The 27,988-nt window shown below is 45.9% G+C and overlaps 1 protein-coding gene across 1 annotated transcript; it reads right to left on the bottom strand.

Moving 5' to 3' along the window:
* Window positions 1-14: 14 nt before the first annotated feature.
* LOC134800637 (sodium/hydrogen exchanger 10-like) lies at window positions 15-27,979 on the bottom strand. The gene is made up of 14 exons (XM_063773121.1): window positions 26,741-27,979; window positions 19,836-20,061; window positions 18,835-18,994; window positions 18,241-18,415; window positions 16,198-16,430; window positions 9,943-10,064; window positions 8,838-8,964; window positions 6,625-6,703; window positions 5,896-5,996; window positions 4,323-4,456; window positions 2,870-2,973; window positions 2,476-2,587; window positions 910-1,085; window positions 15-143 (listed from the first exon to the last, which is right to left on the bottom strand). Exons 1-14 carry the CDS (start codon window positions 27,977-27,979, stop codon window positions 15-17), a joined length of 3,117 nt encoding a protein of 1,038 aa, XP_063629191.1.
* Between the last annotated feature and the right edge of the window lie 9 nt (window positions 27,980-27,988).

Below are 27,988 nucleotides of genomic sequence, written 5' to 3' on the forward strand. Positions count from 1 at the left end.
TATAAGTAGGTATATTAGTTATACCCCATAATAGGATGGGGTGCGAGATTGAAGGCCTCCTTGACGACGGACAGAGTGATGTAGTACGCTTGCACGGCGGAGTCGCAGCGCACCGTGTAGCTGTATGGCCGGTTGGTCAAAACCTGTATGGTAGAAATTCGGCTAGACATGTTTCCTAAACCTTCGTAGTACAGATAAACAGTAGGTAAATGTCCAATGGGTAGGATAACAGCCAGATAAGATACATCCTAATATATAAGCTAACCTAATATAAGATCAAAGAATAGACCCTGACAAATCCGCCATTTGTAGGTACATACAATTTCATATCGTGGAATAAAGTATAAGATTCTGAAAGTATGTCATCAATTCTTAATGGAAACCTGTCAGATAGAATTTAAATCCTTATTTTCCGTTACTATTCATTGATATTCTTAGAAATTGATTTATTAGCATTCAGACTCGAATTCTCTAAAATCCATAGTCATTTAGCATTTGAATTAAAAGTTTCGGATTCCATCTTCGACGGTCAGATTCAACGCAGTGTATAGTTTAGATAGTTTTTTAGACTAATCGTTCAACTTCGCGTTAAGCTTCGCCGTGAAAAGGTCTATTTTCATGATAAGAGTAGGCCGCTGCTTCCACTATGGGTTCACAACATCAAATTGAAAGCACACTTGGACGTGTGACTTTGAAAGAGTTAGACCAAGAAAAGTCTGCAACGATTTTGATAGCACAGTAGCACACGCAGTGCAAGTGTTATTTAATACGTCATAATTTCATAGAAGTTTGACATTTAAAAACATTTACACTGCGTGTGCTATCAAAATCGTTGCAGACTTTTCTTGGTCTAACTCTATATTATTTTGTATGGACAGAAACAGTGAACGTATTAAAATATATGCTTGCCCCAAGTACTCCAACGGCATTCCCAGACACAATATAGTCTTTGCTCGGCTCCCCAAACTTCAAATCAGTCAGGAACTCGTAGTTAGGTATGGCCTCGTCGATGTCATCGTCCGGGGGTATGTAGGAGGCCTCGAGGAGGCCGGAGACCAGGATGTAGAGGCCTTTCGGCTCGTCGCCTGTGATAAACAAAATTAATATCCCCTCCTTATCTTAATATTACCTAATGTAATAAATAATGCATTTTTTTAAGTATTACAGCAAAAATGACACATATTTTTTTATATTTTTATCAATAAACGATCTATCTATGCAAAATACTAGATATAACCTTTCAATTTCAACCCCCTTTTTGCATATTTTTCTTAACCAGAATCTTTATGAGCGCTAGGGAGGTTTGAACTCAAGACCTTCCCTTTTTTTCTGTCAAATTAAAGGTTAAAAAGCTTTGTAAGTTGCATCGCAACCGCGACCTAACAAACGAATTCTCTCGTTTTTTTCGAAGAGTTATTTTAATATCTTAAATAAATATACACAGCGGGAAAAAATTTACAGCTCGAGACACACGATTGAAGAAATTTGAAGCTTATGTAATTCTAGTTTAAGTTCAAATTACTTCAATTTTATATCTCAAGTTATCAACTTCTTCCCGCCGTGTACCGCTTTGTAATTGCAATAATATGTGACGTTATCTATGAAAAGGGACCTTATGTCGATGGCGCTTACGACATTATTAACGATGCTCCGATATAAGTACAATGCCGCGCGACGCTGTGCGGCGTAAGCGCCATCGACAATAAGGTCCCTTTTTATAGATGATGCCCCATATGTCATCAGCTTCGAGCAACACCGGCTTCCGACACATCGGAAGGGAGGGGCCCAAGCGATATCTCGCCGTACAAATCTTTCTGCCATTTTTCGCGGGGGGAAAGGTGCACACAGTCGCACTTCTCACACACTTACATACAAAATCCAATCTGTAATGACGACACAAATACATAGAAAATGACACACGTCAAAGACAAATCTTGCAAACCTCGATCTCTTTTTGTGTACGGACGAGTGACAAGTGTCACAACACGCATACTAACACATTTTTGTTGAAGTATGTTATTGTATTCTGAGAGATGAGAAGTCGGATTTGTCGCTCGACCGATCCGCAATTTGTACTGAGCGAAATCGATAAATCCAACAATTACATGAGACTAAAATATAATAATTGTGTTTGAATGTAATTAAACGTATGATATGTAAAAAAAAATATTACATGTGAAATGTAACGCTTTCTTTTTGTAAATTTGATGTCCCCGACCTCTTTTTATAACAAAAAACCGAGCAAACAGGCATTTTTGTGCAGCAGTGTTCACGCGCGCGTCTGGACTCGGTCTAGTGAAAAATCCAAGTGCAACTAGTTTTATTACCCGCGCTAGATTAGATTGACGCGCTAATCTTGTACCTCGGCAGAGGGGAAATAGTGCGAATGCCGCCTCCCTTCCGTGTTGCTCGAAGGTCATCAGAGTCACGTCAGGAGTTAGGAGTGTTGCTGTTTTTACTAAACTGTAAACTAACCTCTAGAAATAAGAATTTCATTAAAATTGTAGTTGATTATTTCCGAGTTTTCTATAAAATAATCGGCAACTCTCTCGTTCCCCTGTAGCCAGGAAATGGCTCGCAACTGGGTCTGGAAAATAATACATATAATCTTACTGATAACACTATAGTTTAAAAACACTCCACCTGTGGCTTTATCACAGAAGGGTCCTTATGCTTACCTGCAATAAAGACCTTTTTATCAGGATTTCTATTGGAATTTGAGATGGAAATATCCTTATTACACTTGGAGCATAAGGACCCTTCTGTGATGGAAATCCACATTTAGACGACATAAGTTTAGCGATAAAAATGACATAAGTCAAAAACAATAAGATAGGTACCCTTTTGATAAAAGTTTCAATATTCCTACCTCTGGGGATGATGGGGCGACCAGACTGGCTTTGTGGCGGACATACTGCACCTTTTCTTGGATAGCCATCACTAGCAAACGGTATTCCACTTCATCCAGAAACCCTGGAATACAAAACATTATCAAACAATTAGATTACACTAACTAGTCTAACTATACCTAACATCTCGATTACTCCAGGCATACCTGTAGAGTCTGCGCGGAAAGAGAGGAGTCGTGAAATGTAAGGGATCCAATACATTCTACGACTCTTCTCTTTTCGAACAGACTCTATAGTCTGTATCTTTAGGTATTTCAATAAAAGTAAACAAACAATTTGTACATTTTCGGGTAGTTATAACATTTATTGGTTAACCAGCCAAATACAAAACCGCCATCAAGAAACCCTGGAATACAAAACAGCATCAAACAATTGGATTACACTAACTACCTAGCATCTCGATTACTCCAGGCATACCTGTAGTCTGTGCGGAAAGAGAAGAGTCGTGAAATGTAAGGAATCCAATACATTCTACGATTCTTCTCTTTCCGAACAGACTCTATAGTCTGTATCTTTAGGTATTTAAATAAAAGTAAACAAACTATTTTTTTATTCAAATATCGATCTTACTGTCAAATACAATATATATACAGTGGTACTACTAAACGAAATTAATAACTAGCTTAAATCTAAAATAGGCCCTTGAGGCATTGTACCAAGGATGCTGGCGGCATTTCCTCGCTGTATCGCAATGCTGATACGTTGTGCGAGGTAGCCGCCAGCTCTTCGGTCACCAGTTACGTCAACCAGACGCTTCGCGATTTCTGCGAACAACTTATGCGCGCTGGGACCCCATGGACCTAGAGTTTCAACACCAAACTATTTGTACATTTTCGGGTAGTTATAACCTTTATTGGTTAACCAACCAAATACAAAACCGCCTGTATCTGTCACTGAACGACCTGACTTTAACCTACATTATTTGGTCGTGTAATGTTTTCATCTACCCTCAACTGGCTTATCATAATCCATACTAAATTTACGGTGGGGAATAAAAGCAATGCGAGACTGTGACAAGAACAAACAATAATAGCTCTTCCGCTGCTACTCCTGCTGAAAGATACATAAGACTATCCTGTTCCGTCATTTCCTCCCACCCCTCATGCCTGATCCAGTTAACTAGATTCATAGCGAGCAGAATAGAATAGACTCCGTAACTAATAATACAAAACCTTCTTCCTTCAATAGTGCAGCGTCGATTAGCATGTTATTGAGAGTGGAGGTCGTGGCCTGTCGGGTGTTCACGGTGATGGCGGTCCAGGGCCGGTCGCGCTGCAGCAACCCGAGTTGACGGGCCCCTTTCAACCTACAAATATTAACATTACCGCCGCCGTCGCCAGTCGCGCAATGTCGTGGCCGAGCCGTAAAGGTGCAGAACAGACTATATAGACTACGTAACGAATAATACAAAACCTTCTTCCTTCAATAGTGCAGCGTCGATCAGCATGTTATTGAGAGTGGAGGTCGTAGCCTGTCGGGTCTTCACGGTGATGGCGGTCCAGGGCCGGTCGCGCTGCAGCAACCCTAGTTGTCGGGTCACTTTCAACCTAGAAATCATCATCATCATTCGCTTGCCCTTATCAGTGGGGAGACACTCCTGACTTCGGGAAAACTCGGCCCCGTTCGGCTCAGCATTGCTTCGAGCAATTATTAGGGTTGACACAACTAGACGTCCCTTTGCGTGCACGACCACAGATAAGATAATTACTGGAATTTTGACAACCCTAAATAGTCGAAAGGGATAGTGCCATAAGTTAGAAAAGGATATCATGATTCGAACCTGAATCGCTGTCAAACTTCGGTTTTGTAGGAAGGTGTACTTTCTGTACGGTAGTAGGTACATACTATTACTTAATCTGTGCCCTTATCCCATTCACTTGAGGTCGGCGCAGCATGTCTTTCTCTTCTCCTCTCTGTCGCCCGTCATCTCATCATTCACTTGCGTTCGTTTCATATCATCTCTCACACAGTCCATTTTCTCGGTTTTCCTCTCCCGTTACTTCCCTCCACATTTATTCGTAATACCTTTCTCGTCACATGACTTTCATCCCTCCGCATCACATGCCCATACCACGCTAGGTGATTTGCTCTTACTTTTTCTGCCACGGGTGCAACTTTCAGGCTTCCTCTTATATTTCCTTAGTCCCCGACACAAAGAATTAAAATCGAAATTTCAACCGTATTGCGTCAGAGCTTAATTTTTCTTTCGGGAGGTTACGATGCCTTTGGTTATGAATAAGGTTCATAATTGTATGTTTTATATGTATGTAGGTACTTTGAAAAGGACAACGGGACTCAGGAGGATATACAATTGTTCTTTATCCTATCCATTCTTGTCACACCACACATCCATCTTAACATTCTCATACTTTCAACCTATATACACATATAAACATAAACATCATACATCATTGTATATAAACATATTTAATTGTAAATACGACATCGGATTAAAATAATACTTATTCAAGCTGCTTAAAGATAGGGTTATGGATTGATTACACACGTATAGCATTATTCATATACGCGTTACTGGCCTGAATTAGCCATGAATCGTTTGTCTTTATCTGTCATTTTGACTTATGTATTTGTAAGAAAGAGATAAAACGTTTAACTAAATCAGGCCCGTAAAGTCAAAGAGAATAGAGTGTATAGAGGCGGATTATCAAAGTAAATTATGTGGCCACTGTAAATTTACTGCCATCTTTCGAGAGAAGATTAACACTGTTAGAACGCCATTTGACTTTCCTTATTCTTTCACTGATATGTGTTACCTTGTTAAATATTAATATTAACGCCATCTACTCGACAGTAGGCCAAAGGTATGGTGCAATGTTTTCGAGCGATGGCGCCATAACCTTCAGCCCACGCTTGAGTAGATGGCAGTAAATGTACTGTAGCTACATAATTTACCATGACAGTACCTAACTCTCTATTCCAAATTCTCTTTGGTTTTATGAATAAGGGCGTTCATCCATTAACTTACCTGTCTTCCTCTAGCCTGGCAGTAAGCGCTTCTTGGATGGTTCGGTTGTCCACCAGCTGAGGCAACAGGTTACACACCTCTTGCTCTGCTGTCACGAAACCCTACATTTAAATAAACTGTCAAAATTTTGACGCAAACTGAAATAAGTGTCATATCATCCTAAGGCCCAAGGCCCGCCAAGGGTAGGTAGGAACCAAAAAGAATAGATAGTATAGAGGGGTCCTGTCATTGTAAATTTTGTATTCACTGTAAATTTACTGCCATCTATCGACACACGACTAAAACTCAAAATGAAAACGTATAAAGTTATCAAAAAATGTATATATATGGATAAATGATTTTATTATTTTTATATCATTTTGATCCATGTTCATTCACTGATATCTATGTGTTAAAATTGTTAAATATGAAACGGTGTCGTCACGCCATCTAGTCGAGGATAGGCTAAAGGTGTGTGCGGCATCTATTCGAGAATGACTTTTACTTGAATTCCGAGGCACGTTTTTTCCTTAGACTTTATTCGTCTTATACGAAGTTACATATGTCTTTGGTAGGAACCTATAGTACTTATTCAGTTAAATGAAATTTAAATCATATTCGCTTGGAACAGAGTTGCTTTTGCTTTGTTTCGTTACCTAGCCCCAAACTACCTTGATTTGTGTAAGATGTCCTCTAATATTAATTTATCTGTTTATTATTTAATATAAGATTACTACGAATACTACGAACCTTCCCAACGTCATAACCGAACGCCAGCTGTTTGTCGATCATACGATCCATGTATCCCATGATTTTCGGAACAGTCACTCTGAAAAATATAAGCTCGTTAGAGGGCATTTATATTTAAAGTTGTAACTTCCAACTTGCGATTTGGCTGGCTACATAAATTCAGAAAAACTCATTGGCACGAGCCGGGGTTTGAACCCGCGACCTCCGGATTGAAAGTCGCAACCTCTTACCGCTAGGCCAGGCTACAAATTTAAAGCGTTATGTTCCTAGAAGTACAGTCACCTGCAATAATAAGTTACTCTTCGACGGCCGGAAAAATATGTGACAAACTCTTATGGCTCTACAAATAAGATCGTGTCAGATATTTTTGTGGCCTTCGTTGTGTAACATGTTATTGCAGGTAAATGTACCTACTTTAAATTGGTAAGACAGAGGCAGTAGGACCACGTGGCCAGAGGAAAGTTTCGATGATCGATTACTTCGAGCAACACCGGCTTCCGACACATCGGAAGGGAGGGGCCCAAGCGATATCTCGCCGTACAAATCTTTCTGCCATTTTTCGCGGGGGGAAAGGTGCACACAGTCGCACTTCTCACACACTTACATACAAAATCCAATCTGTAATGACGACACAAATACATAGAAAATGACACACGTCAAAGACAAATCTTGCAAACCTCGATCTCTTTTTGTGTACGGACGAGTGACAAGTGTCACAACACGCATACTAACACATTTTTGTTGAAGTATGTTATTGTATTCTGAGAGATGAGAAGTCGGATTTGTCGCTCGACCGATCCGCAATTTGTACTGAGCGAGCAAAATCGATAAATCCAACAATTACATGAGACTAAAATATAATAATTGTGTTTGAATGTAATTAAACGTATGATATGTAAAAAAAATATTACATGTGAAATGTAACGCTTTCTTTTTGTAAATTTGATGTCCCCGACCTCTTTTTATAACAAAAAACCGAGCAAACAGGCATTTTTGTGCAGCAGTGTTCACGCGCGCGTCTGGACTCGGTCTAGTGAAAAATCCAAGTGCAACTAGTTTTATTACCCGCGCTAGATTAGATTGACGCGCTAATCTTGTACCTCGGCAGAAAGGAAATAGTGCGAATGCCGCCTCCCTTCCGTGTTGCTCGAAGATCGATTAGCCTTTTGGACGCCAATGACCGATATATCCGCACCGCTGGTCCAACGCCAAAGACGGATTAATCGGTCACAGACCACAGAGCAACATAGACCTACGTGCATATGCATAAAGTTCAATTCCAGTTTTGACACTTCGGTGACCTGGCGTCCGAGTGACAGCTTTTGTGTTTGACACGGCGTCGAAAAAGTTAGAGTCAGTTACAAGTACAGTCGAGTTCATAAATATGTATACAATTTTTCACCTTATTACAATGGATTAAGGCGAAGAAATATATATGTCGGCGGCCTTTAGCCATCAAGGCCCAGCCATACAAATGAAATATCCAAAATTTGCCACTGAAATTTTAACCTATAATGCAGGGAATAGAGTTGATTTTGTTTTGTATGAAAATTGAACGAAACAAAACAATTGCAACTCTATTCCAATTTTAATATTTCATCGAAATGATTAAGTACTATATGTAGGACCTTGGGCCTTAGGAGGATAGTAAAGTTCCTGTGTATGTTTTGACGGTAGTCACATCAAACCAATAAATAGGTAGGATAGGTTCGTTAGGTTGCTTCAGATGCCCGAATAGCAAACTGTCCAGAAATAGGAGCCCCGCGTTGCGGGGCTTCGTCGACTCAGGGAACAAGGAGTCTAGGAAAAGGGGTTATTAATGCAATGTTCTGCCGCCGAGTGCAGCACTACCGACTCTAGTAAATTCATAGAGTAACTTAATACATACTGTGCCTTAAACTGTTTTTGACAGGTTTTCACAGACAATAAAATATGACATTGATGCATCAAGGCGGTTTGTTAACAAGAGCCTACCGGTAAACGCGAAAATCAAAATTTAGTTATCTGCCACTTTATCGCTCGAATATGCAAGTGATAGACAGGTTAGATAGCGAAATTTCGATTTTCTTGTTTCGCGGTAGACCCCCAGATTGTGACAGAAAGTGGTAGTGGCGCTACCTACGCAGAGTTTCGCGTAATATTCCCTATTTCATGATCTGGCGGATATTACGATCGGCCGACTTATACATTTTGATGAGCTCGACTGTAGGTACCTGGCTAACTTGCATAGCCGTAGGAATCGCAGCATCCTCAGCAACTTAGTCGCGGTCAGGATGCTGGACTTGGAAGTGTACTTGTTGAAGTCCTTTATGCAGGTGTCCAGCATGTCCAGGATGAAATCTGGAACGGAGGTGTGCGAAAACATTTCAAAAGTAAAGAGAGGCCCGCGATATGCGCACCAACTTCTAGTGACCGTCTTGACGAAGTAATATATAAGTCAACGTTTCAAAAACTACATTTTATCGATCGCTGCAGAGTTAGCTTGGTCTAACTCTACCGAAGGTATACCTAGGAGAATGCGATTATCCTTATTATGTTTGATAAAAATCGATCCAGCAATTTGAAGACTATCAACTCTTTACAAAATGATTTTTAAATTTTTAATTTTATAGCTTTTCCACTGTGATAATAAATGTTAATATATTTTCCTTTTTTTTACTGTGGGTCGTACCACATTATTACAGTCTATAAATTGTAAATACAGATGTAAATCACAATGAAAAAATCAACGATGATCAAACTCTGGCCAACGTGGGACTAGAACCAACATCCTTGGATTGCCGGTCCAATGCGTTACCAATTCCGCCAGAGACGTGAATTTAGTCATTGCAACTGTGGCAACTCACTAGCGCAGCCATTCTCTAAGTGTGTTCCGCGGAACCCTAGAGTTCCGCGACACCCCTGCAGGGGTTCCGCAAGAATTTAGAACACTATGCTTTAGTCGCCTCGAAAATTTTTACTATGCAAAAAACACACTTCTAAAAACTATTGTACTATCAAGTATTTCGCTTTCCAAAAGGGTTCCGTCAAAAAAAAGATTGAGAACCGCTGCACTAGCGACATCTGCATTCTACGGTTTACGACCTTTGACCACCTCTGAGGACATGCGTTGCGTTGTTGGTATTTCATTGTGATTGACATGTGTATTTACAATTTATATGTGTCGCTTAACTTCAAACTCGGGTAAATCCATTCGACCCTCTCAGCAAATATCTACCCTATTACCTTTTCTTAATACCAAAATCGCATAATCTGACAGATGGATTTACCCGAGTTTGAAGTTAAGCGACTCATATGGTGATAATAAATGTTACAAACCCCCCGTTGCCATGACAACGATGAAAAAGTCGAGCTTGTTCCAGTGCGAGGAGAAGTAGCCTCGCACTCCGAAGGCGCACATCTTTATCACCATCTCGAATAAGTAGACGGCAAAGAAAAACCTGCAACGAGACATTCAGAGGGACCGAACCACGTTCGACGTGTTGCCTCCCTGTCACACTTACGTACGAATTTACAAGTGCGACAAAGAGGTAACACGTCGAACGTGGTTCGCGGTAGGCCTCCAGTTCTTATTACTTCATACTAGCGACGCACGAGATAAAAGATAAAGATAATATAAAAATTTTACCTTCCAATAAAATTGGTATTATGTTTCCTTCCACGTCGGATATCTTCATTGAGAGAGCAACGGGATCGTTGACCGATAGATGCCGCTAGCGTCTATGTAGTCGCTCCGCCCCACGCCGTGACGTAGTTCCGCTTCCTCCCTGCCAACCATTGCTCGCTTCACGCTGCTCGCCGCCACCATGTCATTGTTGAGGAGAAGTACCGTCGGCATAAAAGTAGCCTAGTAGCCTGCCAGGAAGGCATTACTCAGATATCCGACGTGGAAGGAAACATAATACCAATTTTATTGGAAGGTAAAATTTTTATATTATGTGTTCCGTTCCACGTCGGATATCTTCATTGAGACCTGTTTATTATCTCCTGGTGGCGAGTCAGCGGGCGCGCAAGCGTTAGGGCTACACCTACTGTCATAGAACTCAGAGAAAGAATAAATATATACGCCATATTGCAACCCATGAAATCACAGTGACTCGTTATAATGATGCATTACAGGAAATTGAGAATTTAAATTGTAATCCCAGGTTCGAATCTGACGTTAAACTGGTTTGAGAGATTTCTCATTCGAAATCGCATCCGAACCGCAGAATCTCGGCGAGTCATGATCCCAATTAACTTAAGCCAAAATATCGCTAAGTGGATAGTTTTCCAGCCAATATAGTTATTGAGTACATCGTGGATCGAAAGCAATCGTAGGCGAGGCCGGCTTAGATGAGACTGTGGCTGAAATAAATAAGCGCAGTGTCCCCTAACATTTGTGTAATTCTCGCAAGCTGACGTACCCAGACTACCTACTTACTGGGTCTATACATTATTCCGGAGCTTCTAAGTGTCAAGTCGGTAAGACACGTTATCTGGTTTAGAGCCGAATTTCGGACACAAAATAATAGCGTGAAAATTAACTATGCAATTACCCGGGCTACAGTGTAGTAGACTAAGGTCATTGACCCTGCGGTCTGATGCCAACAGCAAATGTGCGGCAGCTCTTCTATCGTACTTCTTCTAACGTACCTAACGTTGTAGGGCTATTCAAATTAGGGCAAGTAGATTTCTCGCGTCCCAAGCTGGTGGTTTGGGAGGCGCTGGTTTCGCTATTAATGGCGTTGGAAGAAGGCATAGTGTCCGATAGTGGTTCACATACAGCACTTGTTACAGGCTTATGAACAAGTATCATTCTGAAAGCTAACATGGACAATAGAAATAGATGTCTGAGATAGCTAGCTACTTCACTGGGTATTAGAGGTACCTGGCAGTCGATCTTATTTTTGATGCACCATGAAGACCATTTCTACATTGTGGGTGTACAGGCGGCCTAGAGAAGGGGACGATCTAGGGAGTGCTCCCGTTACTGGTTTTCAATACAAACATAGTACCGGAACCGGGAATACCAGGTTCCTCCATATTAGTGAGACAGTGACAGTTGCGTCTCGTTCGCTACGTAGCGTTAGCCCTTGGCATGTTGCATTCATGCGCCAGTCACGCCAGTAGGTACATCACAGCGGACGTCACTCCTGATCTCGCCAGCTCGGTGTTGGAGCGTCCTATCTGACAGGAGCTACGCCTCATTCTTAAGTTCGTTGACTCGTAAGAGAGGGCGGTCTGATGCTGTGTTCACAGGACAGCCAGTAAATTGCAAGCTTACCACAGCTGCGTGAAGGCTCTCCTTATCACGCCGTCACAGTAAACAGATTAGGCTGGGAGGTGGAGACATCCATACCAAGTCGTATCACCGGCAGCTGCCAGACGCGACGTGGTAGCAGTTCAGAGTATGTTAAGAAATACCGTGACATAGTGCGAAGACTCTCGAAAGCGGAGGCTGGCCAACAAGGCGCCTATCAGGCGAAGATAGTCTCGGCGGCTTCTGGGCGTAGCTGCCACTCGGGCGCGTAGTGACTTCTTGATAAACCGTCGCCCTCGGGGGTTGTACCGACCTGGTAAGTAGTAAGGAACCAGCGCGACCTGTAGACGATCTGCTGGCATCAGCAGTTTTTGCGACAGCCGTGGTAACGGAGGGGATGTAGTGTCGCCGTCGTTTTATGTATACTGTAGTGGTGCGGTTGTATGTTTACACTTCTGTCGTCAGCGCTGCAGATGTGGCCCGTTAACGGTTACTCTTCACTGAAAGGGTCTTACCTCGTACATTGTCTACCAATATTGGAGATTGTAACGGACTGCTTGCATAAGATGAGGGAGGAAGTGACGCGAGGCTTCGTGTTGCTGAGGACTGCGAAGGTGTCACCTTCCTCCATGAACTAAAGTTTGCGAGTTTGAGACTGAACAGGAGGCGTTGAGTCTCATTTCTGCGAGAAACTCGGCAGCAAGGCAGGCCTGTATGTCGCGAAAAAAAAAAACTTTCAATCGGGGTGTTGTGTCGCGTGTCCCACGTGATGTCTAGGAGCGTGATAGTTTAATTCGCTTTATCCGAAAAAACACCCTATATCGAGCTAGTATAGGGGTATGGTCGCATGCTTTTAAGGAAATCGAACTAATGAAATCAAGTCTAAAATCGATTTTGGCGCTTGCGTAACAAAACTGTTTCGATAAAGTCGAAGACAGACAGATGTAAACTGTTGGAGTCCTCCTGGCCCCTTAGCACCGGAAACTCAAGCTTGTTCAGGCGCAGCGGGTTTATTTATCCCATTTTGTTTATTATGGGCTTGGCGCACGAGAAAGACTTTGTAAGACGGAACTTAAGCTGGAGAGCGCGGGCAAGCAAAGATAATTTTGTGAAGTCTGCAGACCTTTTCGATGCCTTTCACCTCGGTTTTGAGCGGTCGCACAGGGACTTGTCGCTAGATGTTCTCCGGTTGGATCACTCCATGGCCTCGAGAAGTCGTAGGAACCTCGAAGCGGCACGGCTCCTCGTCGATCAGCACCTTTATGAAGCCCGGGAACGCGACGTATTTTCCTCTGAGTATCGACATATCTTACCGCTTTCAACTCCGGGCAGTCGAGCCACGCAGGACGAAGCTCCTTACGACCTTTTCTGCCGTCGCCGGAGGATTCCTTAACCGAAAACAAGAGCTTAGCGGTCTGTTCGTGCTGTGGCACCATAGCTATAGGCGCCTGCGTACCTCAATGGGACCATGTGGACAGGACAAAACTGATCGGCGGCAGGTAAGTTCGCGATGGTATTCTTGCGAACAGAACATGGGCGCCATTGCAAGGGACGATCGTCGTGGTTGCAGCATCGGTGGACAGCATCGACGTGATTGTCGGTGCCATCATGGCAACCGCCGCCGCTCAGGAGGCGCCGGTGCGTGAAGCTAGAGGCGCCATCGTGGCGGCCGGCTCGGGAGGCACCGGTGCGTGAGGCCGGGCGGCGCTATCATGGCGGCCGCCACTGGTTCGGGAGGCGCTGGTGCGTGAGGCGAGGACCCGTCGTGGCGGCCCGCTCTAGAGGCGCTGTAGCGTAAGGCGGGCGGCTCCATCGTGGCGGCCCCCGCCGCCGGTTCGGGAGACGCCGGTGCGTGAGGCGGCCGCCGCCTGGCTCGGGAGGCACTGGTGTGAGGCGAGAGGCGCCATCGTGGCGGCCAGATCGAGGCGCAAGTGCGCAAGGCGGTGGTGCCATCGTGGCGGGCGGCGCCGTTGTGGCGGCCGCCGCCGCCGGCTTGGAAGGCGTCGGTGCGTGATGCGAGAGGCGCCATTGTGGCGGCCAGCTCGGGAGGCACTGGTGCGTCGGCCACCGTAGCCAGGCTCAGGTGCGTGAGGCGAGAGGCGCCGTTGACGTCTCTCGGAGTCCCGCGGACTGGAAGCGCCCGCAGCCACAGGAGCGGGCGTGTGACGTCTCTCGGAGTCCCGCGGACTAGCGTCCACACCGCGACTGCAGCAACAGGAGCGGGCGTGCTCTCGCGGACTGGAAGCGTTCGCACCGCGACTGCAGCAACAGGAGCGGGCGCGGACTGGAAGCGTCCGCACCGCGACTGCTCTCGCGGACTGGAAGCATTCGCACCGCGACTGCTCTCGCAGACTGGAAGCGTCCGCAACAGGAGTGGGCGTCCCGCGGACCCCGCACCGCGACACCTCGGGCTCCGGCCCGCAGCGTCGCGGCGTCACGGGGTCACCTTGGACGACAGCAGAAGAAAGTCGACGGCGCCGGCGCGCGGTGGCCGACCTCCCCTGAGCCCCTGTCGCGTCGCAACTAACGACACGAGGTACTCCCAGGTTAATACGACCTGCCCGAGAACCGTCTTTTAGTGTCGAAGTAACTTCTGAACGCCAATAAAACTAGAATATCATTAAACCGGCTCACCGGATGGTTCGAGACAATCCAAACCTCCTTATCGGCGAAGCGCGGCACCCGACAGCGGCGCGCGCAGGCTGTCCGCCTCCGCGCCGCCCGGGCGCCGCCCCCGCCGCCGCCGGCACGATGACCGCACGTTCCCTCTCCGATGCGGAGCGACTTGCGTTACCACTTGTTAACGAAAACCACTGACGCACTTCCTACTTCGATCTCGAAAATGCGAGTTAACGGTAACGATTTTAGCAGCATGGAATGTGAAAATTAATTTAGCAAGAAAAAAGTGGGTAGAATCGAAAAGCACCGTTCGATGACTTCGATCGCGAGACCGCCAAAAGACTAATAGTAGCGATCTCTGCTATATCTCACTATTTAATCGACCGAGCCTTGGATCGGAAATGTTAAAGCACCATGCTGCAAAAATATACGCAAAAAAAATAAATTGCGGACCATCGGTCAGACGGTCGACGAAACAAATGAAGATATGGTGGCGGCGAGCAGCGTGAAGCGAGCAATGGTTGGCAGGGAGGAAGCGGAACTACGTCACGGCGTGGGGCGGAGCGACTACATAGACGCTAGCGGCATCTATCGGTCAACGATCCCGTTGCTCTCTCAATGAAGATATCCGACGTGGAACGGAACACATAATATAAATACATACACATAAATAGTAAATATAGACAGACGCGGCGGGGGACTTTGTTTTATAAGGTGTAGTGATATTTAGCCAGATGTATGCCAGAGAAAAATACCGGGCAAGTGCGAGTCGGACTCGCGCACGAAGGGCGCACGTACCATAATGCAAAAAGCGGCAAAAAAAAAACGGTCACCCATCCAAGTACTGACCCCGCCCGACGTTGCTTAACTTCGGTCAAAAATCACGTTTGTTGTATGGGAGCCCCACCTAAATCTTTATTTTATTTTGTTTTTAGTATTTGTTGTTATAGCGGCAACAGAAATACATCATCTGTGAAAATTTCAACTGTCTAGCTATCACGGTTCGTGAGATACAGCCTGGTGACAGACGGACGGACGGACGGACAGCGGAGTCTTAGTAATAGGGTCCCGTTTTACCCTTTGGGTACGGAACCCTAAAAAAGAAAAAAAAAGAGTAAAGAAAGAGTAGTAACTCCATACATCAGTTTTCTTACCAAAACGCTAGTTATTTCGTAGTCGACATCTAGCGTCAAGTAGCGGAATTTATCAGTACTGCTAGTTGATAATAGATGTCGCGACGAACGAAAACTCCAATGGCCAACAATTTTCAGCTAATATTATAACCGGATTAACCGGACCAATTATTTCAACTCCTTCTGCTTATCATATTAGTTATAATTTGTTTTAGCAGTACATTTATCATTTAGTACAGCGACACCTGTGACATCTGGTGTCAAGTAGCGGTGTACTGATAATTCCACTACTTGACGTTAGAGAGACTACGAAATAACTCGCGTTTTGGTAAGAAAACGGATTTCTCTATGGTTCTGGTGCTTTATTTAATGCATGGTGTAAAATAATTCATTTTAAATACATTCAACATCCTCATTGGATAAAAAGTGATAAGTGCCACTTGCACCATCCCACTAGCCCGGGGTTAACCAGTTAAACCTGGAGTTACCATGGTTACCAGTACAATTTGACACTAGGTTAGCGGTTTAACCGGTTAACCCCGGGTTAGTGCGATGGTGCAAGTGGCGCTAGTAACTTACACATTAAGCCCCTTGATCGTGTTGACGACTTCAATACGCGGCTCTGTCAAGGCCACCTCGCTCAGTATGACGGGCGTGTTGCAAAGAATCATGACGTATATAAATATGTCGAAGCGGATGTTGGTGACGAAGCGATAGCAACGCTGGCGCCACGGTGCGCGCGGGATGCGCGCGTTGGCCACTTCCGGCGTGATCATGTGGACCAAGCGGCGACGGAGCCACACTGCGTGAGCCTTCAAAGATAGATTTATGTCCGTCAAGAAACGTTTTAGCAAGGATATATTAGGTATATAACTACGTCATCATCTTCCTCGCGTTGTCCCGGCATTTTGCCACGGCTCATGGGAGCCTGGGGTCCGCTTGGCAACTAAAATTAATCCCCAGAATTGGCGTAGGCACTAGTTTTTACAAAAGCGATTGCCATCTGATCTTCCAACCCAGAGGGTAAACTAGACCTTATTAGGATTAGTCCGGTTTCCTCGCGATGTTTTCCTTCAGCGAAGAGCGACTGGTAAATATCAAATGATATTTCGTACATAAGTTCCAAAAAAGTCATTGCTACGAGCCGGGGTTTGAACCCGCAACCTCCGGATTGAAAGTCCGTTGTCCTCGCATAAATGGGAATACCTCTAGGCATCTGTACCTGATTTATGGCGGTGGTCACGTGAGCCGGAGACAATTCGGAATGATTCTTACCTTCGGTTTCCACAGCGTCCCGAGCTGCTCCAGATTGATCCAGCCATCATCAGAGTCTGCCACCACTTCCACGGCCTGCACCAATATTCTTACGCTGTCTTTACTGATCTTCCCGTATTCTTATTGTATCTTACCTTCGGTTTCCACAGCGTCCCGAGCTGGTCCAGATTGATCCAGCCATCATCAGAGTCCGCCGCCACTTCCACGGCCTGCACCAATATTCTTACGCTGTCTTTACTGATCTTCCCGTATTCTTATTGTATCTTACCTTCGGTTTCCACAGCGTCCCGAGCTGGTCCAGATTGATCCAGCCATCATCAGAGTCCGCCGCCACTTCCACGGCCTGCACCAATATTCTTACGCTGTCTTTACTGATCTTCCCGTATTCTTATCGTATCTTACCTTCGGTTTCCACAGCGTCCCGAGCTGGTCCAGATTGATCCAGCCATCATCAGAGTCCGCCGCCACTTCCACGGCCTGCACCAATATTCTTACGCTGTCTTTACTGATCTTCCCGTATTCTTATTGCACCTTACCTTCGGTTTCCACAGCGTCCCGAGCTGGTCCAGATTGATCCAGCCATCATCCGAGTCCGCCGCCACTTCCACGGCCTGCACCAATATTCTTACGCTGTCTTTACTGATCTTCCCGTATTCTTATTGCACCTTACCTTCGGTTACCACATCGTCCCGAGCTGGTCCAGATTGATCCAGCCATCATCCGAGTCCGCCGCCACTTCCACGGCCTGCACCAATATTCTTACGCTGTCTTTACTGATCTTCCCGTATTCTTATTATAAATAAATAAATAAATAAATATAAATATTATAGGGACATTCTTACACAAATTGACTAAGCCCCACGGTAAGCTCAAGAAGGCTTGTGTTGTGGGTACTCAGACAACGATAAATATAATATATAAATACTTAAATACATAGAAAACAACCATGACTCAGGAACAAATATCTGTATCATCATACAAATAAATGCCCTTACCAGGATTCGAACCCGGGACCATCGGCTTCATAGGCAGGGTCACTACCCACTAGGCCAGACCGGTCGTCAAATATTGCACCTTACCTTCGGTTTCCACAGCGTCCCGAGCTGGTCCAGATTGATCCAGCCATCATCAGAGTCCGCCGCCACTTCCACGGCCTGCACCAATATTCTTACGCTATCTTTGCTGATATTCCCGTATTCTTATTGCATCTTACCTTCGGTTTCCACAGCGTCCCGAGCTGCTCCAGATTGATCCAGCCATCATCAGAGTCCGCCGCCACTTCCACGGCCTTCACCAATATTCTTACGCTATCTTTGCTGATATTCCCGTATTCATATTGCATCTTACCTTCGGTTTCCACAGCGTCCCGAGCTGGTCCAGATTGATCCAGCCATCATCGGAGTCGGCCGCCACTTCCACGGCCTGCACCAATATTCTTACGCTGTCTTTACTGATCTTCCCATATTCGTACTGACGCCAGAACGAGATCTTTAGAGACTTTAGCACCCGCTGGTTAGCTTCCCTGTAAAAATGGAGAACATTATACAGAGTGTCAAGACCACTAAGCTTAAGAGCCCATCAACGTGCACACTAGCGCCACTGCTAAATAATCGCGATTATTTAAATTTAACTACAGATATTTAAATAAGGGGGCCGCTACGTACTGTATTTTGTATTTAAGTACACTTTTAAATACATTAAACTAGTTTTTATGTTGCTGGATTCGTGGATCTATGATGTCAAAACAAAAACGCCCGTTTTAACTTTGGACGCATAGATTGACGTCGGTGCAACACCAGATGTGTTACATGCGCGTTGCCGACCCTTTAAAAACCTGATCGGTAATCCGTATAAGCGCATTGTATGTAATATGCCTACTTGAAAAATAAACTATCTTCATACTGTAAACAGTGATTGATAGTGGATAGGTATACTAGGTACCTCATCATCTCAGCGAATTCTTTCTTCGTAGGCTCATTAGGTATCTCCCTCTCGCAGTCCGGGCACGTGGTGTACCGATAGCCCATGTACGTGTCGTCGTCACTTTCCTCTTCGCGACCAGAGACAATCTGGGTCTGATATGGGTGCTTTATTGTCGTGCCTGTGTACAATGATATTATATAACTATAGACAGGTTATACACATCATAGTCTCATACATAAGGAGCACAAAAAATACTTCCATATTTATTTCTGTACCTACGAAGAAATCTGTTAGAGTCAGACCGAGAAAAGTCTGCAGCGATTTTGATAAACCCACGCAGTGCAAGTATTATTTTAAACGTCAAACTTTTATGAAATTATGACGTATAAATAACACTTGCACCGCGTAGGCTATCAAAATTTTCTTGGTCTAACCATAGTCTAACTCTATTTTTGATTAATTTTCACATTCCATTAATCTTTGTCAAACTCGTTGTTAGACATAAGCTTGTCTCTTCCTCTTTCTGGGAGCGCGTTAGAACGTGCACATTTTTCGCTTGCCCAGGTGCGACTAAAGGCAACTTGTACAATTTATCACAAGGTAAGCGCTTCAATTGGAACGCCTATAACATATCTTGAGTTATATTACATCATTTACATCATTGCGGGTGTTATAAGCAGCGAGGTTAAAGCTTAAACTGGTTACAAATATAGTCTGTATCTTTAGGTAAGTATTTAAATAAAAGTAAACAAAGAATTTGTACCTACATTTTCGGGTAGTTATAACATTTATTGGTTAACCAGCCAAATACAAAACTGCCTGGATCAGTCAGTGAACGACCTGACTTTAACATGCTTTAACCTACATTATTTGATCATGCAAATTTTTCATCTACGCTCAACTGGCTTAAGGAGCCATTTGAGGGTAGATTTTGTTTACTTTTATTTAAATACCTAAAGATACAGAGTATAGTTACAACTTAAGAGCAAACAAGAGCAAAAAAGTTGTATTGAACTTACTTTCTTGCACCAAATCCCAGTTAGCATCAGCTAGAAACTTATCCATTTTCAGCATCGAAATGCACCGGTCCCTCGTCATCATGATCCGTTTGACGCAGTTCGTCATGTTGGCTTTCTTGGCCAGGGATATCTGGGAGAGGCCCAGGACTTTCAGGACCTTTTGCATGGTGGTGGCGTTGATTATCAGGGACAGGATGACCAGGCCCGTGGTTTGGATAATCATTACCTGGAGAAATCAATATTAAATAAGGGGCTATTCATAAATTACGTCATTTCAAATTAGGGGGGGGGGGGGGTCTGGACATCGGATGACGGTAGCATGAAGTAGGAGGAAATGGGGTCATTTGATGCATGATTTTTGGATGATTATAGGGGGGGGGGGGGGTCCAAAATCGTCAAAAATCGATGACGTAATTTATGGACAGCCCCTAAGTACAGAATAAATTTAAAAGTGGAAAAATTACTGTCTTGGCTGAGACTTGAACTCACGGCCTCTGGATACTCCAACGCTCTGCCATCTAAGCCACCAAGTCCTCATCCATAGCCATGGCCTTATCCAGAGGCCGTGAGTTCAAGTCTCACCCAAGACAGTAATTTTTCCACTTTTAAATTTATTCTAAGCTTAATATCATCGTTCGCAGACGTTTCTGCTTGTTAAAAATTAACATTAATGAATAAGTAGATAGTTACTATTGTGGGAACACTCGATTGACATCATGTGTTTTAACAGAAACACAGAATTGTTCTGATAAGAACAGTTGCGATCGACTGACACTCTGCGATTAAACAGAGAAACAGGACGTGCCCTGACAAGGGCAGTTTTATGTTGCTCTGAGAAGAACATTTTACGTCGCCCTGATAAGGGCAGTTTGCGTGCTCTGAGAAGAGCAGTTTTATATTGTCCTGAGAAGGACAGTTTAATATCCGGAGCCTGCAGCATCCTCGTCGATCTCGTCGTGTCTTCCAATCTGCGAGCGCGTAGCAGCGAAGCGAGGCACGGCGATCCGACCACGCGATGTTTACTCCACGGCAGCCGGCGAGCGAAAGGACTGTCGCCGGCGGTCGACTTAGTTTTATTCCAGCGCGGCACGCGCCGCGCCTGCGCAGTGGCACGCGCGATGCTCCGGAAGAAGCCAGCAGCCTCACCAGCCCATCTCCGGCAGCAGCACTTCTATCTCACGATGTGGCGGCGATATTACTCTCCCTGCGCGTCCCACCGTTCTGGCGAGACCAGCCAATACTCTGGTTCTGCAGTTTCGAGGCGGCAACGGCAGATCTGAAGAGAAGCCAGGCGCAGCTCGCTCAGATGGTTATCGCGCAGCTAGAAAAACAAGATATTCAAAATATCAGCGACCTCATCTACTCCCCGCCCGAAGAGAATTACTACACCGCCATCAAAAACAGACTCATCTCGGTGTACGAGGAGAGCAACAGCGCGCAGACCAAGAAGCTGCTATCCCAAGTCGAGCTCGGGGAGCAGAAACCCAGTCAGCTGTTACGACGGATGAAGACGCTGAACAAGGAGAAGTTTCCTGAGACAACGATACAGATGATGTGGCTTGATCATCTCCCGCCACACGTACGCTCCGTGCTCACCGTCAGCGAAGCGTTCAAAATTAAAACGACGTTAGAGGACCTCGCGCTGCTCGCCGACAAAATGTTGGAGCACACGCCAACATCAGCGTCGCACCAAATCGCCGCAGTTTCTACTCCCGCAGTCTTACCACCTTCGCTACCAACACCTCCACCGTCTACGCCAGCTCTCGACGCACAGTACCTCATCGGCGAGATTAGACGGCTATCGCTCGAAGTCGCCGAGCTCCGTTCGAGACCGCGCGAAAACTATAATCAACGCTACAGCCGCTCGCACCGCCGTTTCCCATCGCGCCCACGAAACCAATCGCAAGACCGAAGCCCACGCAGCCGCAGAAGCTCGCCGATGCCGTATTGCCATTACCACCGCCGTTTCGGGATGGACGCTCAGAAATGCGCACAGCCGTGCAGCTTCAAACCGATACCGGCAACACCATCAACAGCGGAAAACTAGACGTAACGCTGGATGCGGCGGAAACCGGCGTTACAACAAGATCTCACCGCCTCTTCGTACGTGACCGAACCAGCAAGCTCGTTTTCTTGGTTGACACGGGAGCCAACATCTCCGTCCTGCCAAGAACACCCGGCACGAAGGCGCAACCCCTACCCTTTCAACTGTACGCCGCCAATAATACAGTTATTTCCCACCTACGGCGAGAAGACGCTGGAGCTCGATCTCAACCTACGCAGACCATTCCGGTGGAAGTTCATCATCGCTGCAGTATCGAAGCCAATCATCGGTGCAGATTTCCTGGACTACCACCACATCATAGTCGACATCACCAGGAGACGACTGATCGACGGCAAGACCCTACTATATACGAACGCACAACTCTGTACCGCAAACATACCTACCGTGCGCAGTATAGACGTGCAACAGTCGTACCACAACATACTTGCCGACTACCCTGGTACAACTCGTCTCACCTCTATGAAGCTCAGCCCGAAACACAACGTCGAGCATTTCATCGAAACAACCGGACCACCACTTCACTGCAGACCACGTCCGATTGCACCGCACCGCTACGAACTCGTGAAGAAAGAATTTGCCAACATGATGGAACAGGGCCTATGCAGACCAAGCAAAAGCCCTTGGGCATCACCTCTTCACGTCGTACCGAAGAAGAATGGCGAATTACGTGTGTGTGGCGATTACCGACGGCTTAACGCAATCAGTAAGCCCGACCGCTACCCAATCCCACGCATACGTGATTTTACCTACCAACTCGCCGGCAAACAAACATTCTCCACCTTGGACCTCAACCGCGCCTACCAACAACTACCAATAGCAGAGCAAGACGTCGAGAAGAGCGCCATCATAACTCCATTCGGCTTATTCGAGTTTCCAAGAATGTGCCCCGGCCTAAAAAACTGCGGACAGACATTCCAACGCTTCATACATGAAGTACTGCGCGACCTCGACTTCGTGTTCCCGTTCGTTGACGACCTACTTATCGCGTCAGCCGACAAAGCTACGCACGAGAAGCACCTACGCGCCGTACTAAGCAGACTCGAAGACTACGGTATAACTATCAACCCGTCGAAATGCGTATTCGGACAGCCATCGGTCAAGTTCCTGGGCTACGAAGTCAGCAAAGACGGCATACGACCACCTACCGAGAAAGTGCAAGCAATCATCGACTACCCTAAGCCGAAAAACATCGATGAGCTGCGAAGATTCCTCGGCATGCTGAATTTTTACCGCGAAAACATTAAAAACGCCGCGCAAATTCAAGCACCACTCTGCAAATACCTACACAATGCGAAGAAGCGCGACAAGACCGAAATCAGCTGGGACGGCGAAGCTGACGAAGCTTTCGACGCGTGCAAAGCGAGCATCCAAAACGCCGCTTTGCTCGCGCACCCCTCCCACCACGCCCCGCTAGCAATATTTAGCGATGCGAGCGACAGAGCCGCGGGAGCATCGCTAAACCAATTCGTGAACGAAGCTTGGCAACCACTTGGCTACTTTTCTAAAAAGTTCTCCGATGCCCAGACCCGCTACAGCACATTCGACCGTGAACTACTAGCAATATACCTCAGTACGAAGCACTTCCGGAAGATGTTCGAAGGACGTGAACTTATAATTTTCACCGACCACAAGCCGCTCACCTACGCATTCACCAAAACAAGCAATAACAACGAATCACCGCGCCGCACCCGTCAGCTGTTGTATATCAGTGAATTCACTACTGATATACGACACATACCCGGAACGCAAAACGCCGCTGCAGACGCCCTATCTCGCATAGAAGCCATCGCATGTCCATCTCCTATCGACTACGAACAACTAGCAAGAGCGCAAGAGCGAGATAGCGACACCATCCGATCACTCGCACAGCAAGACAACCTATCGATGAAACAAGTCACAATTCCCGGAACTACAGTCAAACTCTACTGCGAAACATCGACGCCGCACTTACGACCTTACGTACCCGAAGAGCATCGCCGTGCCGCTTTCAACGCAGTACACAACATAAGTCATCCTGGAATTAGAACGTCACGCAAACTCGTCGCTCAACGCTACTTTTGGCCCGGACTAAATGCCGATGTAGGCAAATGGGCAAAAGTCTGCGTTCACTGCCAACGTGCGAAAATCCAGCGACACACTGCAAGCCCTATTTCAAGTTTCCCGCCAACTACAAGGTTCGAGCATATACACGTCGACCTTGTAGGACCGCTACCTACTGCCGCCAGCGGACACAGATACCTACTCACTATGATTGACCGCGCAACCAGATGGCCCGAAGTGACACCATTATGCGAGATCACCGCCGAAGACGTCGCTAAAGCTCTATACGAAGGCTGGATCTCCCGCTTCGGCTGCCCCGCTACCATCACGACCGACCAAGGACGGCAATTCGAGAGTCGAGTATTTGCGTCACTCACCCGCTTACTCGGCATCGAAAGAACCCGAACTACGCCGTACCATGCCCAAGCGAACGGTATGATTGAAAGGTTCCACAGAAGTCTCAAGGCCGCACTCAAGGCCAGGCTACAGAACGACAAGTCATGGATCGACACAATACCTAGCGTTCTACTTGGACTACGAGCCGCACTACGCACAGACACCGGTGTAAGCCCAGCCCTACTCACTTACGGCTGCAGTGTACGACTACCCGGCGAACTGTTACTACCTACGCGCGATGACGTCACCATGGACTCCGACTTCGTGGAAAAACTACGAGCGACCATACACAGCCTAACACCGACAGCAATGATCCCGCATGGCAACAAGAAACCTATCTTCGTGCATCGTGACCTTCAAACCTGCGAACAAGTATTCGTACGAGTTGACGCCGTAAAGAAGCCGCTACAAGCACCTTACGACGGACCCTACCGAGTACTAAAACGCAACGACAAAATATTCACTCTGCAGCTACCTAATCGCCAGATGAATATTTCGATCGACCGCTTAAAACCCGCATTCATCATCGCAGACACCGAGCAAGAAACACCTACGAGTACAACGGACATACCTACAACCTTAACGACCGCAACAAATATACCTACAGCTACGAGTTCAACGAAAACGCCTAACATACCTACAACGACGAGTACAACGATCGCAACGAAAATGCCTACAGCTACAACATCGAACAAAACTACGCAACCGACTGTACCACCGAGTTTACCGACATCACAACAAAACAACAACAACCAACAACAGAAAAAAGGCATCCTGAAACGAAGAGATGAACCAGACACAACCACGACCACGCAAGTACCTACAAGCACGAGCACAACACGCCGAGGCCGCACTATTCGCCTGCCGGTACGCTTCGCTTGAGGGGGAACCCTGTGGGAACACTCGATTGACATCATGTGTTTTAACAGAAACACAGAATTGTTCTGATAAGAACAGTTGCGATCGACTGACACTCTGCGATTAAACAGAGAAACAGGACGTGCCCTGACAAGGGCAGTTTTATGTTGCTCTGAGAAGAACATTTTACGTCGCCCTGATAAGGGCAGTTTGCGTGCTCTGAGAAGAGCAGTTTTATATTGTCCTGAGAAGGACAGTTTAATATCCGGAGCCTGCAGCATCCTCGTCGATCTCGTCGTGTCTTCCAATCTGCGAGCGCGTAGCAGCGAAGCGAGGCACGGCGATCCGACCACGCGATGTTTACTCCACGGCAGCCGGCGAGCGAAAGGACTGTCGCCGGCGGTCGACTTAGTTTTATTCCAGCGCGGCACGCGCCGCGCCTGCGCAGTGGCACGCGCGCGCTCTCGCTCTGGCACGCGCCCGCGCACCGTATATCTCCATCTCACTCTATTGTAAATACGTCTCTTTCTTGCTTTTCTCAAATTGTGTATAAATACCGTGAGTTTTGTAAATAAATTATCACGGGCAATGCGCCGCTCCACGCGCGCCCCCCGGACACCCGCCGACAGCGCCAGACCCCCCAGGGCATTGGTGCCAGAAGCCGAAGGAGAAGACGCCGCTCAACGGGCACTGCGCCGCTCCACGCACGCCCTCCGGACAGCCGCCGACAGCGCCAGTCCTCCCCCCCGGGACGCTGGTACCAGAGGCAGAGGGAGTCAGCCCACAGCAGCTGCGAGGCCCCACGGCCACAAAGCCGCTGACAGGCTATAGAAGAGGAGAAGAAGAAACCAAAGTCATGACAGGCCATTCACGGCTAGTCATGACGAAGAAGCCATCGCCCTTAGAATAAGGGCACTGAGAAGACCCGCCCGTAGTTACGGGCGGCGATTTGAAACCGCCAAAAATCCCCAAAAGGGATGGGAAGGCATCTCATGCCTCCCTTCGGGAGGCATGAAAGAAGCAAGAGAGAATAAATTATCATTCTTGTACATACTACAAAGCGTTTCACTTCTACTACAAACCTTCTGATACACCAGTAGCCATAGCTTGCCAAACTATTATCGGATATTTAATCGATCCTTTAAGGCAAGTAGAACTGTGAGACTCGTGAGGAAAGTATGTTTAGGCTAAAGGCTAATTCCAATAAGGCCTAGATTCTCCTTTGGGTTATAAGATGGCAACATTTTCGAAAAAAGTACCTATGTAGCAATTTAAATTAGTTTTCCAAAAAGCAATTCCGGGTTTTTTAGGATGCAAACCGGAAAGCGTCCAGATAAAGCAGAGAAAGAAATTTTACTAAAGTAATTTTTTTTATAGTCACTTGGAAGTCAAAAATTTAAAGAATACCTATTTTATCCCAGCGGGTATATGTACGTAATGTTGACCCCAATAATCCTCTCTCTAGTTGTTGGAAATTATTGAGACGGGTAACATCCCAATAATTCGATCTATGTACATTACATAATAGTAAAATATTGATACTTACATCTCCAACTTCAGCGACCTCAGGCGTCTCTCTCACAAGCAGGGCGAGGCACAGCGACAACGGGCCCCTCAGCCCGCCCCACACACACGCTAGGCTCTGCTGCCACGTCATCGCGAACCCTAAACACCTCAAAACAGGTGTCATAATCGCGTACGCCAACATCCTCGACACATACACGGTCGTGTAAGTAACAAAGACTAGAGATATCTCACGTAAAGTCAAAGAAGCGGCCATAGCTTCAAATATAACGACACCAATCATTGTAAAAATTAAAGTATTCGCTGCATGCGACATGATAATCCAGAAATTTGTCACTATCTGCTCGACATCGCCCGCTATCGTCGATTTGCGATTACTTATAAGCACCCCAGCTATAACGGTACCCAGTAACCCAGAGACATATAGAAACTTCTCACCAAGATAGTAAGTTATATACGCGCCGGCGCACGTAACGGTGACAGCGCAGAGCAAGTCGTAATACGTCAAAGAAACTAGAGTACCGACGACGTTTCCCATCACTATGCCTAGTAATATACCGCCCCCAGCGAAACGGAGTAACATAAGCGAAATTTGAGCTGGACTACTCACAGTTTGAGCTAAATACCCAAATATAACTGTGTATAATATCATTACGGTAGCATCGCCTATAACCCCTTCTCCAAGTAGCAAAACGCTTATGAATTTGCATCTAGACGCCTCTTTCAAGAGCTTCACAACCTCCATAGGATATATAGGAGAACATATAACTCCAAAAAGCATGGCTGTACCAAAAGACCAATTCACTTCAATAACAAAAAAGGCCATGAAAGCGGCCATTGTGCTCGTTAACAACACACCAGGAACAGACACTAGAAATATCTGCGGAAAGCTTTTCCAAAACGAATGCGCGTCAACCGAATACGATATATTAAAAAGTATAATTGGTAAAAAAGTTAATAGCATATAGTCAACATCTATGAAACAGACGGATACTATAGGTTTAAACTCGGGGTATCGATGTGCTAAATAGCCGAGTGAAGCTCCTATAGCAAACATGACGACCCTATAAGGTAAACACATACTCGTCCATAACATGAGCGCTCTTATTACTACGCCGAAAAGCAAAATCGCGAAGATGAATAAGTAGGATGTAGCGAGGGGGTAGGCCGGGGGCAGTTCGGTTAGAACTGTTACATTTTGGGTTACATTTTGCGCGTCACATAACTGTATTAGAATTATAAAAAGTAGTGTTAGTGCCATTTTGAAGAG

Source organism: Cydia splendana, chromosome 20 (assembly GCF_910591565.1).
Source record: "Cydia splendana chromosome 20, ilCydSple1.2, whole genome shotgun sequence".
Lineage (NCBI taxonomy): Eukaryota > Metazoa > Arthropoda > Insecta > Lepidoptera > Tortricidae > Cydia > Cydia splendana.

What these genes read in the sequence shown, in the direction of transcription:
- LOC134800637 (XM_063773121.1), bottom strand. Translation starts at nt 27,979, where the DNA reads ATGGCACTAACACTACTTTTTATAATTCTAATACAGTTATGTGACGCG. An exon ending in CTGGGATTTGGTGCAAGAAA is followed by an intron (nt 18,995 to 19,835) that starts GTAAGTTCAATA and finishes CATTGTACACAG; the next exon opens with GCACGACAATAAAGCACCCA. An exon ending in TCGCCCCATCATCCCCAGAG is followed by an intron (nt 2,588 to 2,869) that starts GTAGGAATATTG and finishes ATTATTTTCCAG; the next exon opens with ACCCAGTTGCGAGCCATTTC.